This window comes from Amphibalanus amphitrite, unplaced genomic scaffold, assembly GCF_019059575.1.
Source record: "Amphibalanus amphitrite isolate SeventyFive unplaced genomic scaffold, NRLGWU_Aamphi_draft 000314F_arrow, whole genome shotgun sequence".
Taxonomy (NCBI): domain Eukaryota; kingdom Metazoa; phylum Arthropoda; class Thecostraca; order Balanomorpha; family Balanidae; genus Amphibalanus; species Amphibalanus amphitrite.
In genome coordinates, this window is record NW_024881809.1 from 33,522 (window position 1) to 54,811 (window position 21,290).

Genomic DNA, 21,290 nt, shown 5'->3' on the forward strand with positions numbered 1-21,290 from the left:
TTATTGTGTAACGATCTTAATATAATGTAAAAAGGCATTCTTTTTATTAAAACGTTCATTAATCATCTAAGTATATGTGCTGTGTATATCATTAATGTAAATGCTGCCTAGCTTCTTTGTCTTCTAATACGAAACACACTGCATGGCTTAACTGATTTTACGCACGCTTATCCAATTTTCCAAAGTTAAGTGATTTACATGCGGTGTTCTTCTGCTTTTATGACATTGAACAGCAAAATAGACTCATTTAGGTTGTGAAATGGTGCAAGTTGCTGAAAACAACGGCCATAGCTTGTTTCTGTGGTGTTATTGAAAACTTGGGTAATTGCTACGTAGGTTTTTATTACAAGAGGCTTATTAATTGATAGCGTTTTGATTGCAAGAGCTAACTGTGAAGGCATATGAGTAAACACCACATAATTTGGCGTTTACCTATTGCCTTCGTACTCACGTACCTGAAAGTGGCACTGCACTGTCCAGAACGTTTGTGGAATTTTCCATGTGCGTGTCGTCCCCGTGAGATCCATTCACCATCACCCAACATTCAACTCCCATGACTTTCTCCGTTATTCTTCATCCTTATCGTTCCCTTTTAGCACTCCATACTGGCCCTCCAGCATTGAATTGAATCCTTACCATCCATGGACACTTCTTCCCAGTCTTGCGCCTCCCTGATCTCTCCCATCCTCACCCCATGATAGCCTCTACCGCTCCCTCCCGCAGCTACCGGGCCGAGGTCACGTTCTTTGGGCACAAACGACCACCGTGGGCGTCTGGTGAGGGACGGAAAGGGGCGTGCACCGCCGTGACACAGCCCTGATAAATGAGCGGGACGCAACGAGTCGGAACGAACAGCGAGCGGCGACTGTGGAAGCTCTGTGGACGTTCTGTGGAAGCTCTGTGGATTATGTGAGGTAGCTCCGTGGATGCTGGGGATTCTGTGTGGTGTAGAAGGTGTGGAAGCCATGTGGGTAGGACGAGGAGGACATGTGGACGCTGTTCTATTTGAAAATTTACTGTTGTCTCTAGTCTATTCCGCCACGCGACCACCGGACTATACGTTGCGGGTGCATGTAAAAGGATCCGTATGGGTCGCATGCAGTGCGTTTATAGATTTATACCTATCTATGTAGTTACATAACATGCAGTCAATCAATATCTTTCAAGCCGGAATTTGAATAACCAAGCTGCAATTTACCTAAAGCATACATACATGCCCCACACACTTACGTCATATTGTATGTGTTGTATTAGAATGCGTTCCACTCGCGACTAACATACGTCATTCATGTGCGATTGCCGGCACACACATACACACACACTATGTAAACATACCATTGGTGACATAAGCCCACGCATAACCACTCTGTCTGGTCTGTCTGATCTGTCTGGCGACCGTCAGCGACTATGACAGGATCAGCTGTCACTCTCTACCCACGGAGGGGGTGGGGTGGTCGTTTCAGCAGGTGAGCGCGACACCATGAAGAATTCATAGGCGAAGGAGAGATCGAGTCTGCTGGAAGAGCCGGCCTGCCGACTTTGCGGAATGTCGGCGGCGGTTCCCAGCTGTTTCGGAAGCTATTGCAGTTTGAGTGTCGCCGCTGTTCCGGTCGGGCGGAAATGTTGCAGCCGACCTCAGTTTGATGGTCGGCTAGTGGCGCACAGACTACTGGAGCGGCTATCGAGCCAGCCTGGACGATTTCGCATCCATGGGAGTCAAACAGGCGGACGGCATGTCAAAAGGGCTGCGGTTGGTGTTGTTAATTTTGCAGAAATGGGAAATATGCGCCTTCAACTCCCAGTAAATGCCAATAAACGTAGGTTCTGCACTAGAACCAAGCATAATTGTAGTTGGATATTGCTATCAACCGATTGTTTGGCGAATCGATAAATTTGTCGTATAAACTAATTACTTATGCACCCAGCGCCAAAAAAAAACTTGTTCGCCATTCATGAAAAGTTCGTAGCTCTTGCGCTGATGAAAAAGCTTCACCCAATTGATAAGCAGAAATGAAAGCGGTCTCAAAAGTCATTGTACAACAACCCAATACCCTGCAAATATTTTTACACAACACGAAAACATCAAATATGAGATGCATCAAATAGCTGAGATACCTTTCATCCAGATGTGTTCGCCGATCCAATATTTATAAACCCATAGAAGCGGAGATTACCCCTTTCGTCGGCACCGTCAATATTCTAGATATGCGCCGCATCGAATTTACAGCCTGCTCTGAGGCCAGACCGCGTAGATTCGCTCCGTTTTATTATTAACTTCCTTGGTCAGTCGCCGGATCGTCTTGCTGGTGCTCCTTCGGTGTGGTGGTCTGCAGAGAGGTGGGGGGGGGGGGGGGGGGCATCTGCAGTTGCTTGCTGTTGCTGGATTATTGAGACTGCTTTTCAGGCTATCGAATCAAGAGTGCGAGTGCAAACCACCGGTGATTATAAATAGCTGGTCAGTGAGTTTCGGTTCCTGCTTGCTGGTCATGAAACCAAAGATACTAGAACTTGAGATATTCTTGTGAAGTTACAGTAACTTTTCTGACTAAAGCTGGCGAAACGCCTTCATCAATTTGCAAGGAAATGGCCGGAAATCCTTAACCATAATGACCATCAATCGATATAGGCTATTTTAAAAACCAAACCGTATTTCATTCTCCGGATCCACTAACGACTTTGGTTGACAAGGGCACATCCATGACCGGTTTACATAGAACCGACAAGTAAACTGACGCGAGACCAGTACACTAAACTAAAAAGCCGACGACACCACCAGCGCTTATCTCATGCAAACGAGCCACAGAGTCGTTGCTCTAGCCAGAGATGTTGATCGCAAATTCTCGTCAGTGCCGGCTGTGAATCTATGAAGGCGGTGTCGCAGCCTTGCCGTGGCTGTTCCCGTGACGAACGGCGACGCGGACCGGAGAGCTCCGCTATATCGGTCCTTATTGAATCGAATGGCCGGCTGGGGCAGGACTGGCAGGCCGCCGCCGCGTCCCGCAGGGGGAGTGGCCGAGACCGTCGGCCCCATGACCACGGTTTTAGCTGGCGAGGTTCTCCAAGTCATGCGAGCAGGCCGAAACTACTGCCGAGCATAGGCTGCCTACACGAGCAGCTCGATCCTCATGAACACATTGGTAGGCCAGCACAGTTTTGGCGAGTTGTGTCCGACACGGTATCGTTTCGTGCTGTGGAGATTTGAGAGATTGATGTGACATATTAGATGGGGTTGTCTGGTAAGACATGACGTGCCCGACATGTGAAAGCTGCCAGGCCAGTCCAGAGCCGGAGAATAATGTTATGACGCTGACCAGCAGTATCGGATATGTTTCGCAGTGACATTAAATGTTCCTCTTAAATACGAGGACATATATAAATTGTTATTGCAAAGCTACACTTCTTGATTATATTTTATCAGGCAAAATGATATAGTGATCTGACAGGCTTGACTGTCAACGATGAAACGGGAAAAAATGGATTTTCTTATAAACATAATGCCATAGCAATCTGTCAGGCGTGGTTGTCAAGTGTCAACGACAAACAAGTGTAAATTGAAGGAAACAAATAGAACCCCCTAAATGCGCAATGATGTGGTCCCGATTTGTTATTTTTGTTTCAAATATAAAACAGCTGGAACTTGACGGCCTTACTGGTTTTATGCTTCATTGTATGTACATTTGACATTCATGGTCATGATCATTCATTGGTTTAACACGTCTTTTAGAAGATCTCGCAGCTTCTGCTCAAGTACAGGTAGATAAGCGTGTTTGCGAAAATAATAAGGAAACAATGACACGATTTCCTTCTCCAGCACCCATCGGATCATCTTGCCGATTTCAGTATCATGCAAGAGCATATGTTGTGATATATAGGCATTGATGTTTTTTCCAGTTTGACTTTGTTTTCTTAAATAAGCATTGATTCGTTAACTTAAACTTATTGAACTGTAAGTGCCATTTGTCTTCAGTGATTATCGGGAATGTACGCTAGCATAACGAGCGTGACTCACGCTGGTTTGCTTTATGAGTATAAAACATATATTTTAGTTTATTTTATGGGCTTCCATATGTTCTAAAAATATATCAGGGCGACCAATTTTTCAAAATGCAGATCTTTCTAACTTCACGTCTCAAACACCTCCCAAAGATTTTCCGATGGAGCAGCTGGTGACATAAACATTAAACAGTTTATATTGGTCACTACACGGCCCAAGGTCCTCGAAGCTAGTGATTCATGGAATGACGACAAGGCCCTGAGAGGACCCTCATGCTCCAGCAGTAAATTTTCACAATCGCACATTGCTCAAGGAGATGGCAGAAATTTCACTGCTCGCACAGCCTTGCCAGATTGGTGTTATAAATCACTTTCCGATAACGCCGTGTGCTATTTCCTCGCACGGATAGCGGATGACCTTGAAAATGTCCCAGCAAAGGGGATATATTCTACTTTATCTAAATTGAATTTTATTTCATAGAATCATGGAAGTGCACTTGACCAATCACCAGCATCACACTGAAAAAAATTGTAACACCAAGACTCATTTAATTAAGTTTTTGCCTCACGGAAAATCATTTTTGTTTACATGCATTCGTTTATTCCTACTCTGATTCCAAAATTGTCTCACCATCCCTGTCGTTCTCTAGTTCAGTGCTATTGACTTTCTGCGCAAGTTTTCACCTGTTCTGAAATCCAGTGAACAAATCCGTACACGAAAGCTTTTTGCACTCTGAGTCGTGCTGCTTTGTGTCTTTGCTCGAGCGGCGCTGGCGCAAAAGAGCTGTTTGCAGCTGGCGCTGTTCAGTTCCGCGCTTGCTGCAGCAGCCTGCAGGGGCCCAGCCCCGTCGTCTGAGGCCGGTCGATCGTTGTTGTCAGCTCGTAGATGAGTACTACTTCCTGTAAAGCTGCGCTCATCAGCCAAATCCCCGGCTGTATTCGTAGATAGGATGCAATGCGTTCCGTCAACTACAAATAAAGTCTGATCAGATTTACAGATTTGCGCTTGCAACGTATTTTAAGGTGTTTTTTTTATGAAAGGATGCGTTTCTGGAAAAACAACAGCAACATGCGGCACGCGCAGCGAGCATTGAACCTTATCACATTCTGCAATTTCCATTGCAAATTCAATTTTACCGTACGCGTTTAAAAAAATGCAACACCAAAGCATGTCATCACATTGTGTGAATGCAAACTTATACAAGGTGCCAGCAACTTCACAAATCCAATTTACAGGACCACAACTTCGTATATCGCGGACGTTGATGCTGACAACAAAGCATCGCCAATTTACATATCGACTTCTGCTTAAACTTTCTCGTCAAATGTAATTTTACTGGACAATCAGAAACTATAAATAACTAACACAAATCGTAAAAAGCATCATCTGCGCCTATACATTCAAGTTTATTATTATGCATTTATTAGTTAAGTCATTTTCAGGTGTTCTCAAAACAAATAAATGGATCGAGATTAACCCACGAGCCGCTGGGGGGGGGGGGGGGCATGAAGTTGCGCCCCCCTCTACGTTTTGTGGAATATCTCCAAAACTTGATGAACTACGAACGTGAAACTTGGCATAACTCCAAGTGAATACCTAGGCAATGTTTGAGAAAAGTTTGGTGGTTGTAGCTCTTAACCCGGCAGGCGGTGGGCCTACCAGCCACCTTCCGCGCGGTGGGGGGGGGGGCAATTTTTTGCCCCCCCCCCCGTATCTCCGAAACTACTGGACGGATCCGGAAAATTCAAACGGCGTTCGATAGTCCTGTCAAATTTGTCGAGGGAAACCAAATTTTATTGACCTCGGGGTCGCCGATGACGTCACAGGTCAGGTCAAAGATAAAATGTTTCACCGTTCACGGGGCTTCTAGGGAAAGCGCTATAACACCGAGTAAAACGCATTTTGTCGAAAATCAGCGATAAGGCGTCATTTGTCTAGTACATATGTTGCTATTAGAGGTCACTGGTCATACCAGGTCAGGTCACAGGTCAGGTCACCAAAGGTCACCAAGGGTCACCACATGAGCCCAACTTTACTAGGGTTATGCGATGCATGTTTTATGGCCAGTTTTTCATTTCCAACTCAATGGTGTTGGTTATAAGACCATCAGATACGGTTTAGGTCACTTTCTGGTGGAGGTTAGGTCAAGGTCAGGTCAAAAAAGGTCAAATTTCAAAGTTGATATTTTTGCATAAAATGGGTATCGATTCGATGCAGCTCGTCACGGGGAGTCTAATGGTGGTCTTTGTTTTGCGCTACGAGGTCTAGAATTGCTAAAAATTGAGTTTGAAAATTTGACGTCATCAATTTTGAACAGTTTTTTCGCTATAACTTGGCCAAAAAAAGAGGTATCGATCTCAAATTTGGTATGTAGATAGAAGGTGGTAGGGGCTATCACATATATTCCGGGTTTTTCGAAATTCAAAAAACTTTTTGGATTTTTTGGCTATTATATTCAAAAAATCTATTTTTTTGATTTTTTGGGGTCAAAATCCAAAAAATTCGAAAAACCGAAATAGCAGTTTTGTAGCCCTTTGAATTCCACACCTTTTATGTCTGAAACATTTTTCTGTATCTCTAAAGCTGTAGGCCTGACAGCTCTTCCCGCGAAACCTTTTTTGGGTCGAAAACGGCAAAAATGACGTCACTCTGACGTCATTAGCGGCCAACCTATCATAGCCTTTGGAAAAATTTTTGGTCACCATGTGCGCTAGCTGCTCCCGGGAGGGTACTGAAAGTTTGGTGACGATCGGCGCAGCGGTTCTCGAGATATATCGAAAAAACTAAAGGGGGGGGGCAAAAAATTGCCCCCCCCCCCACCGCCTGGAAGGTTAATATGACGTTTCAGTGACATACAGTTTTGTCGTTTTCCGATATGGACCGTTTCTGATGTCACTGAGCATGAAGCTCAACTGTATGTAAATGAACTAAACAGCACCTGCTGTCATCTAAAACATCTAATTACACTTCCTACTATTTCCTGACCAATAATCGGTCCTTTATTATTCGGTCTTATATATCGGATATATCGTGAGGAAACTGAGAGTCGCAAATCTACAAAATTTGTATAATTTGACATCTGACGTCACGGTCACTATGATGTCATTTCAAAGGGGATCAACTCCAAAGTTGGACACAACTTTGGCTAGGTATTCAGGAAGATGTGTGTTCGCTTCTCTATCTCTCCGCGTTGCGGCGACATCGTCGCAGAAGTAAAGGGGAGGGCAACTATATGCCCCCCCCCCCCAGCGGCCGGCGGGTGGCGCGGAGGCCCAGTGGCCGCCGGGTCAATGAATTTGCAAGTGAAAGCAGTGCCCTTTAATTAAAACAGCATTGAGTAATGTTTAGCATGAATTGATTCATGTTCCACAGGAATATGACGCAGTTTAGTTGTGAATTGACAAACGTGGATACTAAATGTGTTATTGACACCGATGCCGTCACTGTCTCCTGTTATGCATCGGATGCCGCCGAAGCTAAGGGCTATAGTTCGCTATTTCCTATTACTCATGACCATCAAATTTCAGCATGAAAATGGTTTATCTTCTCCGGCGTTGAATAATAGCTCGACCTTATGACCGCTGGTGAAAAATAACCTGTCTTCATGTGACAATCTATTATGATTTCGCACTAGATGAGCCATAAATCTTGTTTCGTGCACCGAATAACGCACTTATCGAAGGTGTCACGGAATGTTAACGATATTGCTTTTATATTTCATGCTAGAATTAGAGCACGATAGAATGATTGTGACATCGGGTACCTATTGAGGCTTTTTCTAGGCTCTGATTTTATGATCATTTTCTCATTTTTTTTTTTTTTACAACGGTAGTACGTCGATTTAAGCTCACGATGCCTCGCGTTTTACATTTCTCATACAACTAGATTTTAATTCAAAGAATGTCGTTAAAACTATAATTACTGCCACACACCTTAGCATTGTAAGTGACCATTGTATGACTGTGAGCATTATCATACAAACACAAGGGTGAATCAGACATAAAAGCCCCTTCTTGTCAAACGCAACATAACTTTATGTGATTTTTTGTCTCCAAAACCTTTCTGCATAAATTTTTGTCGATGACACAAATGCTTTTTCATTTAGCTATTTCTCGTTCATCGAGCTCTATGATCAATTCGGCTTCCAGACGCGATCGCCAATCTCGGCCTCATTCGAGCTGAATATCTCCACAAAAATAACCCGGCTCCGTTCCCGGAAGTGCCTTTGCCGCTGCCTTTGTTCTCGCTTACGTCAAGAGTCGCGCTGTCCGCCGAAAGCCACTCAATCTCTGCGCCTTTCGGCCGGTCTCGGTCCTCTGGCGTGCTCACCGGCCGTCAAAAGGGCCTGCCTGTCTCGGGGAGGCTCTCGCGCCGCGGCGCTGCGGCTCTCCCCCGCGCTCGCCGGCTACTGGAGTGTCGCAGACGTCAAAAGCCGAAGCCTCTCCGCGGGGCGGACAGCGCAGCGATGGGCGGCGCAGCCACGGGGAGCAGCGTCGAATTCAAAAGCCTCAATAGAATAAGATTGGATGAGCCAGATTGCGACGCCACGGAGGATTCTAAAAGGCAGTATCGCTGCCGGAAACTAACCACGGAAGCCGAAAAGCAATTTATGCCGTTTACCGGTAACCAAATCGAGCAAAGGACTGCGTGGTGTAAGCGTGATAATCTTATGATTAAAGGTGTTCATTTAATGTGGTAGGTAAATAGATGCGGAAACACTTCGTTTCTCAGCTTTTCATTCTTTTCATTGACGCGCTAATGCAGAAACCACAAAAAACATTCTCCTTTACATTCCAGGCTCCGATACCCTGTGCTCGCCTTACCTCCAACTTCACTTTTACAAAACATCCGTTACCCAATGTTCAATTCTGGCCAGGCGGTCCAGGCCACAATTCAGTATCTAATTGTAAGAAACCCGGACCGCTGCAGCCGGCCGCTGGGCCGGCTCCGGTCGGCTCGGGCCCCGTCTCACGTGTGGCTGTCAGACAGATTTGCTGCCACGGTGGCCAATGTGGCGCAGATTGGCCTGTCGAGCGGCCAATGCGGCGCGGCCAGACGGGACAATTATTGCCAGCCGCGCCGCCGCGCCAGGCGTGTTGTGCCGACCGCCACGGCTGCGACGTTGCAAGTGCTCACCGTGGAGCTTTGATATCGTTTTTCCAGCCGGCGAGAGTGCGGTGTGTGCCGCTAAATTGTGCCGCCTGTCGGTGTCGACAGGAAGGCGACAGTGGCACGACGACTGAGACGGTCACCACAGTGTCACCTTGGAGACTGAGTGACTACGCGACAGGTCTGCGCAACTTTTCCAACAGCCGACAAGACGATGACAGGATATATTGTCTGATTATTCGGCGGCAGTCACAAGCTATGACAGCTCCCACATTTCACAGCGCACACATTGTGGAAAGTCTGCTATGCAGCGAGTTGGCTAGAATTTCCCAGAGTTTGGGTGGAAAATGACGTTGGGAAGAATCGCGCTTTATGCGAAAGTTGGTTGGCGTCAATCACGTGCGAGCGGTTCTTTGGTGCCTCGCATCCGGCAGCTTTTCAGAAAACATGACGTGATGCTGGCGAGCCGTTTGAGGCACCATCGGTCATCCGAAATGAAATGGCAAATAGAAACAGGGATCATTCGTTCTGGTTGACCCATGACCGCCGCGGCAGCTGATGGTTTTCGCACCGGAGCGCCGCCGCCCTCCCGGAGGCGTCGTCAGCTCTGATGGCTGTCGGCCGGGCGGACAGACGCCGGACAGAGTTGGCCAGAGAGTTCCCGGCCGCCCGCGCTCGGCGGCCGCGCCGTCACTGGCGCGTCTGATGTGTGTTCTGACGTCAGCTAACACGGCGAGGGACGTCACTCAGCGCCACTGACGCACGGCGGATCGTCTGTGGAATTATAGCCGTCGCGCTATCGACTTGGGATTATGCCGGACTTTCGGCTCAATGCCGCCACACAATGAGACACTTATTTACAGGCGAAAAGTAATAAATCCATAAAATAAATATGTGAATGTGAATATATGATTCGCAGAGATTTCACCCCTCCGAGATTGTTAAGCAGCATTGTGAAGCTTTTTGCTGAAGAGCGGGCCTAAAAAAGCTAAATTATAAGGTATTTGTTGCGATCGCGACTTAGATGAAAATAAAGTTCCCATACACTATTTTATTAAATCCCCAAAATTAGTCTACTCGATGCTCATGCAAAACTAGAAGTTTAACCCGCGCACCGACGGGGGGGTGGATATCCGCCCCCTGAGGTTTTTAGCAAATAGCGGGAAAACCGCGGCGCGTAGCGCCGCGAAATTTGGTATGACTATAACCTCATCAATTTTACACATGGTGTGCAAGTTTGAACCTCCTACCTTTTAAGGTCAGGTCACCAGGTCACTTTGAATGACCCAGCCTCAAGTCACTTTTTTGCAACTTTGTCACCGTGCCAGAGCTACAGTAGATGTCGGAGGCCTTTAAAAGTCGCAGGAGATTATTAGGTCATTAGTAGCTACAATTTGTATATCTCGGAATTTTGATATCGGTGAACTAAGGTCAGGTCAATTTCGCGACCTCCCCATTATAAGTCAATGGGGGAAAAATCAACTCCCTGTTTTTACCACTAAAACGGGTCGGAATGGCCCCATATACCATACATGACTTCATATACGATCAACCTTCACTACCTTGAGGTCTGTTTTGCTGTTGGGCAGCTGTGAGGTCATGTGACGTCATCAAAGGTCACCAAAGGTTTTTGGCCAATAACTCCGTACAGGAACAAGATGCAGACGCGTGGATGGTCTCATTGTGTTCAGCTCGTCAAGACGCATCGAATGATATACATGATGACCTCGAGGTCACGTGACCTGAGGTCAACCTTTGACCTTGACCTTTCGAGGTCAACATATATATCATTCGATGCGGATTGACGAGAGGATCACGATGATGCCCTTAGTTTGTTCCTATCTTGACTAATTCGAAAGTTATTCGAGAAAGCACTCTCCATATCTAGCGCCGCCATTTTGACTTTTTCGACCCCTGTGACGTCATCTTTGACCTGACCTGAAAATGACCTTAGTAAAAATTGTAGATCTTGACCGTGCGTATCCGATGCCGTTTACCGCTTGTCGCTATATTGCTTCGTTCTCGAGATCTCAGGGGGGGGGCGGTCATCTGCCCCCCCCCCGTCGGTGCGAAGTTGGCGCAGACCCCCGTCGGTGCGCGGGTTAAACGGTGGATGTCGGGTCATACAGCCGAGTCACCATTTTACGTACTCGTAGGCATGACCTTCTGACCTTGATGAACACCACGCAAACACCTCCTGACGTCGACCCTGACCCCTCTAACCTCAATGACCCTTTCAAACGCCAAAGCCCCTAACCCTCGACCTTGACCTTGACCTCGGTTGACCGGCAGCACGGCACACTGCCCTCTGGCGACCTGGAGCGACCCGGCCGGAAGTTACACATCTCACGCATCGTCCGGGAGATGGCCGGAGTCTACGAATGTGTAGCCGACAACGGCCTCGGCTCGCCCGGGGTCGGCTCTGTCAGTCTGCAAGTGCAATGTGAGTAAACCGTGCGTTCCGTGTCGGTACGTATGTAGACAATGTGCACAGTGTGAGTAAACTAAGCTTGCAGCGTTGATAAATTACACGTTTCTAAGATAAGCCTGCGCAAGGCATTGTGGGTTTAGTGCAAGGGCCTATGGTTTAGTGAGTGAGCTGGGAGTCGAACGCCTAAGCCTGACGGCTACGCACCTCACCCACCAAGAAGAACAAGAGTGAGCTGCGAGTTGCGATAGATGGGTTAATTGTATGGGTAAACAAGGTGTGTGCTTTGATTTACTTTGAATAGAGGGACTGTTGCAATTTGCATACATGTTTACTGACTGCAAAGTTGGTGTCTGCGCCGGTAGGGCATTGTGGGCATTGTGGGTAGTTGTCAGCTCCAGCTGAACAGACTGCGTCTAAAGTAAACACAGCTGGGGGCGGCTGGGGCAAACAGAAGCCATATCCAAGCTGGCCTCCTTGTGATCATAACCACCAGTAAAAAGCCTAGGTGTGCGATGCATTTGTTGGGTCGCCGGAGAGGCCGTGCAAAATATTTCTTTCGTAATTTGTGAGCATACAAAAATTAAACCTTGAATCAAACAAGCTACAGTTTCAAACGAAATGTTGAACAGCAGCTCAGTTCGTTTGAAGTTATGTAATGAGATACTTTGTGTAAATGACAAAGATGTTATAGTAATGTAATATTTTATATACCAGTTTTAACATTATTACGGAGCGAGCGAAGCGAGCGGAGTCTTTCCTTAGATTAACAAAAATTTCTGAGTATGAGCGGCCGGCCGGCCGGCCGGCCGGCCGTGCGGACGCTTTTGCGAGGCTTATATCTCAGCAACCACTTGACCGATTTACACGCGGTAATTTTTGTAGGGTAGCTTCATTCCTTCTACCAAGTATTGGACTATTCCCGATGCTTGTGGGTGACCCCTTATGCACGTGCCACGTGCAAAACGAAGAGGTGTCAGTTTTGTAATTGTTGCAATATCTCGGTAACTACTTGGCCGATTGCGCTGAAAGTTGGCATGTAGGTAGGCACCCACTAGGCACTGCATATCCATGTGCCAGAGTTGGGGCGCTGCTGCACGCGCGCACGTGCAGGGGTCGTTTCCAGATCTCGAGAACGGCTGGACCGATGGCGCTCAAATTTGGTACACGGTTAGGGACCAGTTAGTAGGGTGCCGTGCACAAGTCAGTCGGGACCCATTTTGCACGTGCGCACGTGCAGGGTGCCGCTTCCAGATCTCGAGAACGGCTGGGCCGATTGTGCTCAAATTTGGCACATCGCTAGAGACCGGTTAGTAGGGTGCCGTGCACAAGTCAGTTGGAGGTATCCCCTCGAAATTTCGCACGTGCAAGGCTCACCCTCTCGCTCGCTCCGTTACTCGCCCCAAAAGGCGCTATACTGGTATATTATATTTCGGGAGGGACGTCACTCCGCCCCCTAATGACGTCACGCGGGTGTCCCACAGACCCACCGGAGATCGAGGTGGAAAGGAGCACCATCTACACCGGCGAGGGGATGGAGGTGAAGCTGGTCTGTACCGTCATCGCTATCCCTCCGGCCACGGTAAGTGGGAGTCGGACCGCAGCCCGCCGTCTCTAAATTTAGAGCCGTCTTGGTAGGAAACCATTTACATAGAGCTGTGATTGGCAAGACGACAGTCTCCGCAGGGCGTTTTGTCTAGTTAACTTGATTTAATTGTATTTCCTTTATTGGTGATTTGTATTCATTTATTGCGGATTTGTTGTTTGCATTTGCTGTGGAGATACATCGCGTTGTATAATGGGCCATCATAACAGCCCACCATTCGAGACAATGACAAGCAATTTTCACAGGTATAGTGAAGGATTGTAGCATTATATAATGCATACAATTTCAATCATTGGAAGTTCCAGCGAACTGATGCCATGCCACGCTGCTTATCATGCAGAAGTCTATTTTCACTAGCTATGGACACAGTCACGCTAGACGCAATGTCAAACAAAATCAATTCGTCGATAACTTATGGCAGCTTTTAGTCAGTCCTTCCGCTTGCGCACTTTTGGTGTTTACGAAAGGAAGCGACTGACTCAACCACTCGAGGGACGAGGATTGACAACTGCCGTGTTTGACAGGTGTCTTGGGAGCGTCAGGGCTCGCCATTTGACCCCGATCGCCACTTTACACCGGGGAACGACGTCGGTGGTACGCGGCACACCCTCACCATTCAGAATGTACGCTCCGAGGACTTTGGAAAATACTCGTGTCACGCCAAAAATCTACTGGGGGCTGCCCACGGCAACATGGACGTGACAGGTATGAAGGTGAATGAGATGGCTGCAAATGAGTATGAGATAAAACTTTACTGAAATAGCTCCCGAGTACCCGAGGCGTTGTTTGACATATATTCGAAGTTTTAATATCAACCAATTTTTACGAAGATGTTAGGGGAGAGATTTCTTAGAACTATAACCGCTTGCGATAGTTGGATGGCTTTGATCTAATCACATTCCCCTATGTAGTTTGCTGCCGGTTTTTAAAGTTTATAATGAATATTTTATAGAATTTGATGGAGCGTGTTTATCTATGCATTGGGTGCAGAGTTTAAAGAGGTCTGACCGCAGCTCCTTAAAATTAATTTGTCGGTTGATTGCTTGCATACATTTACGTTCTAATTTAAGCTTCTCAGATTAACGGAACTTCAAAGTCATTTTCCTCGTCGGCAAGCTTAATGGCTTCGGTGAATCTTTGGCAGAGCCCATGTGCACATTCAGACAGTAACACATGTAGGCTGGCATTGATTAACAAACCGCAGGCAAGTTCAATAGCTCTTGCATCCCATCATTACACTTAAACGAAATGACTACTGAGAATTCAGAACATTCGGCTCCATCACTGCGCTCTAGCACGGTGCCTGCAGAGACTGGAGATGCTGTGCCGCATTGCGCTGAGGTGTTGTGGCACAGCCTACCCAGTCAGTGTACGGCCGGGAGTGAGCGGCCCGCCCCGAACAGCACGGAGCTCCGAATGTTTCCACATGCAATAGGCCGCAATGCCGGGTAGATACATGAGTGACGAACGCAATGAAGGCAACGGGCATTAGGCAACAGAGCTCCGTGTCCCGTGAAATTGTAGCTTGCAACTCGTATGAATGCATTATAATAGCTGCCAAGAACGAAAAACCGAAGAACGAAAAGCCTTCGCTCTTGTCCATATTTTTTGCGGATTAGGTACGTAATGAAATATAGATATAAGCTGTTACATAATTAACAAATACAAGATGAAACAACATATCATTCAATGTACCTACCTATGTTTTTGAGGATCCGAGGAGATCCGATAAAGCTGGTACTAAACACGAACTCTAACCGTCAAAGCTAAGCTCAATTTATGTTAGTTGATTTCTCAGAGGCAAAGTTACTGGACTTCACTGCCTGATTTAATTACTTCGTTCTTGTTTGTCTTGTTTACTTGGATTGTTTTCTGTCACCTTGTAGTTCGCGAAATATACCTACATAGAGGCAGCGTTGAGCAGCTTCCTTTGAACAGATCGAATCCAAACATTAATGTTGGTTTAATTTAGATGTTTTTTTTTTCCGAAAATAGCAAGGCAAAAGACGTATGCAAGATTCATGATGCATCAAAAGAAATAGAATAATAGCATGGCTGATGCCCTATGTGACACTGAGTCGTGCCGATGGCGAGGTATCCCTTCTATCCTAATGGCTGGTCAAAGTATTTGCTTCATTTTTTTGTGGGTGACATTCATTAATGAACACCATCTCAAAACTCGGTGATAGGGCTGGTCAGCTAAAAATGCACCTCAAGTCTTATTTGGATATAATGCTTACTTTCCACTTTTCCACTGAAACCACTCAGCCGGAATGCCTAAAACTTTAACACCGCTCGAGATCATGTATGGATTCCTACTTTATTTCCCCGATAATGAACTTTGATAACTGCAGCCCACACCAGCGGCCTCTCCGTCAGATTTACCAGAGCCTGTGACCTTACGATGACCCCGGATGCCCGCAGGCGTGGCCGACCGGGCTGTTATCACCAGTGGACCCATCAGTACGGCTCCCGAACAGTACGAGCTCAGCTGGAAGGTGGAGAGTTTCAGTCCCGTGCTGGAGTATAAGGTGGCCTACAGACCCGTGCGGGTAAGTCCCACAGACGAGTGGGGATAGGGACGCCCCCCAGATACGTGAGGGTGAGTCTCTCATGAATCTGTGCGGGAATGTTCCACAGACTTCCGTGGGTAAGTCCCATGCAGCTCGTTGATTATTTACAGCTGCCTCGAAGTCGCCGGGACAGATGCTGCAGCCAATTCAATTCGGCTGGCGCCGGACATTGGCGGTCATTTGGTAAATGTATCGGGTCATTTAGGGAATTTTGAAGGCTTTGAAGGCGCTGTCTCACTCGGACGCTCCCAAATCTGTGATCGCTCAGTGTGTATCTAAAAGAGATCAATTCAGAGGAGATCCCAGCGCGCCTCCAAATGAAGTTTGCGCCAGGATTACATTTCATGAATTGTTTCGAACAAGTATTTTAACAATCAGCAATTGTGTGTTCACCGACAGCTATATAAGTACTTTTGACAGTTTCTAGCACATTGCATGGAGTAACGCCTAAATAATTGTTGTCCAAGAGTGACTTTCTATGTATAAGATATAACCCGCGCCCAGCTGGGGGGGGGGGGGTGTTTGAACACCCCCCCCCCTTGTGGTTTTTTCGCGAATATCTCAAAAACGGCGGTTTTTGGTACACCTTATCATACATCAATTCTACACATGTTGTGAAAATTTCAGACCAAGGTCATTCAAGGTCAGGTCACCAGGTCACTTGAAGTGACCTCACCTCATAAAAAGTTTCAATGTCTGTCATAGCTACACCGAGTGACCGATCGCTTTGAAACTTTCAGCGATTGCTAAGAGCAATAGCATGTACAAAATGTATATCTCAGAATTTTGATATCGATGACCTAAGGTCAGGTCAATTTTGCGACCTCCCCATTATAAGTCAATGGGAGAAAATTGAAATGCGCCTCTTTTGGACGAAAGACATTATAAACACTCCTAAACACCGAATTACAAGTGGTTTAGACACACTGAACATGAAAATGGCGTCCGTGACCCTTGTTTATGCCCTGAGGTCATCTTAGGTCACGAATGGTATCTAACAGTTTTTCGCAAATAACTTTTGATAGAGGCATGCTAGAGCGATGAAAACGCCTTAGATGTGTTCAGCTCGACGATACGGATCGACTGATAAGCAACATGAACCTTTCCGGTCAGGTCATGACCTTGACCTGAGGTCAAATTTTCAAGTTGACCTTTCAAGGTCAAGTTATAGTTCATTCGATGCGTCTTGACGAGAGGAACACGATGACGGTAAAAGTAAGCTCGTACAGGGCTTGGGTCAAAAGTTATTGCAGAAAAACTGTTTCCGAAAAAATCGGCTATTTTTGCAGTTTTTGCCCCCTGCAGGCAAAACCGTTGAAGTTAGGTCAAATCTGAGAGAATTACTCAGAAAGGGCGTTAATAGGGCTATCGAATGCGCTTTTCCGCGGCGCTGTAGCTCTATTGGTTCCCGAGTTATGCGTTGGCTTCTTGGAAATTTTCGACATTCGACCTGGAAATCGGCGAAATTTTGCCTTCCATGACCTCTGGTGCCTGACCTTTGACCTGACCAAAAAATTGACCGAAGTGATTTCGTCATTATTTTTTACGCTCTTTCGAACGCCGCCTTCCGCGTATCGCTACGTGGCCCAGGAGCCGAGGTACAAGGGGGGGTGTTCAAACACCCCCCCCCCCCCAGCAGGGCGTGGAAATCCAGGACCCCCAGCCGGGCGCGGGTTAACGTGTGGTGTGTGTGCAGATATAAATTGCTATAACACACAGAACAGCGGAGCAGGGAAAAACACAAATAAAATAAAAAGAGAGTGAGAGAGAGAACAACAGAGAGACAGACAGAGAGATAGAGAGAGAGAGAGAGAGAGAGAGAGAGAGAGAGAGAGAGAAGAGAGAGAGAGAGAGAGAGAGAGAGAGAGAGAGAGAGAGAGAGAGAGAGAGAGAGAGAGAGAGAGAGAGGAGAGAGAGAGGAGAGAGAGAGAGAGAGAGAGAGAGAGAGAGGAGAGAGAGAGAGAGAGAGAGAGAGAGAGAGAGAGAGAGAGAGAGATGCAGAGAAAGAGAAATAGGAAGGTTACTAAAACATCTCATATCCGTGACACCAAATGAAACACCCACGTGCTCATATCGTTTCTTTACCAACCAGACGCCGAGAGCCGGGATTTCCTCGGCCGAAAATCCAATATCCCTCCGTCCTGACAAGGCGGCGTCTGCACACTCGCCCGAGCGTCTAAATCCGCCTCTGGTCAGACTGGCTCTGAAGTCTGGCGGCTCGGCGGCTGGTCGGCTGGTCGGTCGGTCAGTCGGTTGGTCGGCTGGTTGGTCGGTCGGTCGCGGCTGTACCGGTCCGGTGCGGGTGGTGACGTGCGAGCCAATTTCGCCGCGGCCGGCAGCCCGCCGGCAGACCGGTGGTGCTGATGAGTTTATGACGCCGCAATCCGGCCGACCCCGGCACTGGTCTGATAATGCGGCTATCGCCGCCGCCAGCCCTCCGTCTGGGATGTCTGACGGCCGCAGACAGGGGTGGGCTTCAGCACCCCTCATAGGACTGACACACGTCATCAGGCCCCAGTCAACCCGACTGACACACGTCATCAGACCTCAGTCCCCCCTCCGAGGCAATTAACATTCTGATACACAGGCCAGCCAAACTCCACGTCATCCCTCAAGGGACCCACACACGCCGTGAGATTCAATCACCCTCATACATCGAACTCTTATACCCTACTAAGTGCCGTCATCACTCGCTAACAACGAAATATTCAGGCCCTGTTCAGTACTCATCCGTTCCAGGTCTTATATAAAATAACAATGTCACTTACATTCACCAGTAAGTGCGAAGTCACTCATAATTGATCATTTATTTATTTATCATTCATGTCTATCACACTTTTGACATTTCAACATTGTTCAGTTTATAGGTCTAGGCCCATCCCACATTGACCCATTGCAGGTCTAACAGACCACAGTTTCAGCTTGCAGACCTCCCACATACCAGCCGACACAGGCCGTGGATTGCAGGCCCAGAAGGCCACACCCAGCCCACACTGTAGGCACCGCGGTCCGTCCACCCCAGGAGAGGAGGACGGTGGGGTGGGGGGGGGGGGGGCTGCCGGAGGTCTGGTCGAATCTGCCGACATCTGACGCTCGCCAGACCTCCGGCAGGGCCCAGGCCATGTTGTCTGCCCGGCGACCGCCTTCACAGTAAGCTGAGTGACCACGACAGCTTCTCACAGCAGCCAGTCTCATGTCCACAGCTGCGTGCCTTATCTCAAATAGCCACCTTTCTGGTAAAATTAGCATTTCTTAGATGCGAGACCAAGGCCTGAAACATTCCACCCCACCGAGTGAGCCGCCACTGACTAGATAAGAATCCTGAGAGGGTGCTTACGCTCCGTTAGTTGTTTCTCGCGTCAGACAGCGCTCTCAGGCCGCTCCGATCCTCTGAATCCTCTCATCTCCGCGATATCTCCATGTCTCGTCAGCGCCCCGCCGTTCCCGTTTACCCCTGCCACGCCATCCAGTTTAATATCGTCACCATTACCATCACCATAACCATCACCATCACCATCAGGCGAACGGCAGCGGCCTGGAGCTGGTGTCGCGCCGCTGGAGAGAGGTCAAGGTGCCGTCGACCGGCAGCCGCACCGGTACCGGGGTGCTCTACCGACAGCAGATCCCGCTCTCCAAACTGCAGCCGGCCACCGCCTACGAGCTCTACGTGCAGGCCAAGAACAAGCACGGCTGGAACGCCGTGTCTGATACGCTGCATTTTTCCACAATCGCCAGAGGCGAGGGTGAGTTATATAAGCGATAACGATGTACTATTTTCGCACTTCAAAGGATCGCATTCTGGTGTCAATAAGCAGATAACATGCATCGCTTTAAAGTTGTGACATGTTAGATGTCGGACTTGCGAAATGTTATAGTGCACAGAAATGATGAGCTACATGTGTTGTAAATTATTTCCGACAAATGGAAAATGACGTTGACTGTTACAAATGTAATGCGATTAAGAAGTTGCAGCGGGAGCTAAATCCGTTTGTCAGTTCTCGAGGCCAACAACAGCACATAATTACGTATTCAAGCGGCCTAAATGTTGCGTTGAACCTCTCAAACACCGTCCGAGAAGTTTTTGCATCAGCATATATGAGGAGATTAACGCACCCAAGCGCGGTGACTCGCTTAACTTGTTGAAAACTCAAGAAGCGGAGTCCAGGGTGGACTCCTTAACTCCTGCTAACACTCTTAAGCTGTTACTCTTGGCAACTGTTTCCGTTGGTTCTGGTGACTAATGCAGCGACGCATTTCTCATTCGGCGTTTGTTGTCCTTTCAGCTCTGGAGTCGCGAAGTTTGTCGTCGTCAGCGGCGGGCGGCTGGAGGTCCGAGGCCGTATTGGCTGCCCTCCTGGCCTCTGTGCTCACACTCTGCTAGTGACACGACCTCCCTGTGGCGTGCTGCGCCGCCTGTGCGCCGCCGGACGCGCTAGACATAGCCAGGACTACGGCTGGGATCGTTAGCCCGCGCCGGAAGGACGGACAGTCGGCTGCGGCCATCAAACGCTGCACATTCCGCGGCCCGCCGGACAGGCCGGATCTCAGTGGGGGCGCGGGCCGGCCGGCCGGTGCTCGTAAAGACAGGTCGCCATGTCGTCGGGACTCGCCGATGCCGGCGAGCGACTGTTATGTGGCGCCGATGGCTCGACGGTCGACGAGTGGCGAGCGCGAGCTCAAGTGGTTGTGGAGGGAACGCTCAATATCGGCGTCCTGCGCCGCCGCGTCTCGGTGAGTGGTGTCGAAGGCGCAACTGTCCGTGTTAAATCAAGTGTCGGTCGTGATGACCCTGTTCTCTTTTCACAGCTCGTGAACTTCAACTTGATGGTGCCTTGTTCGTGCGGTGGTGACGTGAATGACATGGGCTCGTGTGACCGTGATGATCGATGATCGTTCAAAGTGTGGTATTTTTAATTGTCGCACCATGGCTCCGGTCCCTGGCGTGGCGGGGCGGCAGCGGTCGTGCTGTCAGCATCGGTGTCATGTCATCGGCGCTCTGTGTTGCGCCGTCACGATCTGGATGCTGTGAGACAATGTCGCGGCTTTTGTCAGCTGTTCTTATCTGCATGGATGGATCGTTGTGTCGCTGTGCGAGCCGGTCGTCGCTCACGAGTTGGCAGCCGGCTCCGTTCTCCGCAGTATTTATCTGTATGAGGAGGTCTGAGAGCCTCCGTCTGAACGGAGGGGATTGTCGTTTCCAATAAACCGGGTGCACATGAACTGGAGCCGACGTCCTCCCAATGAGCTTGCCAGAACGTCGGGATGAAATACATAAATACTGTATGGATTGTGGCAGGTGGGGGCTATCGAACCGACGTCATTCCATGAGAATGGGATATTCATTGGAGTTTGGCTCTGTTCGCCTGGGCGGTGGAATCACGTATTCACATTGGACCTTCTACGAACAGCAGAACGAAAGGCTGAGATTGGGCAAGGGAAAAATGCCCCAGAAAATTCGCTATTTTTTCATTGAAATGGAGGTAACGTTGCTTAGGGCGGTTTCTTGGACGAAACGAAAATACAGGAAGAAAAGAAAGTGGAGCATGTCTTTCGGAAATATCCAGGCTAATTGAGTTTTAG

At 48.1% G+C, this 21,290-nt stretch overlaps 1 protein-coding gene across 1 annotated transcript in view; it reads left to right on the forward strand.

The window, feature by feature from the left end:
• Positions 1 to 20,995, forward strand: part of LOC122388232 (protein amalgam-like) — a 28,224-nt gene extending 7,229 nt beyond the window's left edge. The window contains exons 5-10 of the mRNA XM_043379118.1: positions 11,396 to 11,546; positions 13,016 to 13,113; positions 13,662 to 13,842; positions 15,562 to 15,689; positions 19,231 to 19,453; positions 19,994 to 20,995. Coding sequence (XP_043235053.1) covers positions 11,396 to 11,546; positions 13,016 to 13,113; positions 13,662 to 13,842; positions 15,562 to 15,689; positions 19,231 to 19,453; positions 19,994 to 20,091 — 879 coding nt within the window. The 3' untranslated portion in view covers positions 20,092 to 20,995. The remainder of the gene's footprint in view (positions 1 to 11,395; positions 11,547 to 13,015; positions 13,114 to 13,661; positions 13,843 to 15,561; positions 15,690 to 19,230; positions 19,454 to 19,993) is intronic.
• The last annotated feature ends 295 nt before the right edge of the window (positions 20,996 to 21,290 follow it).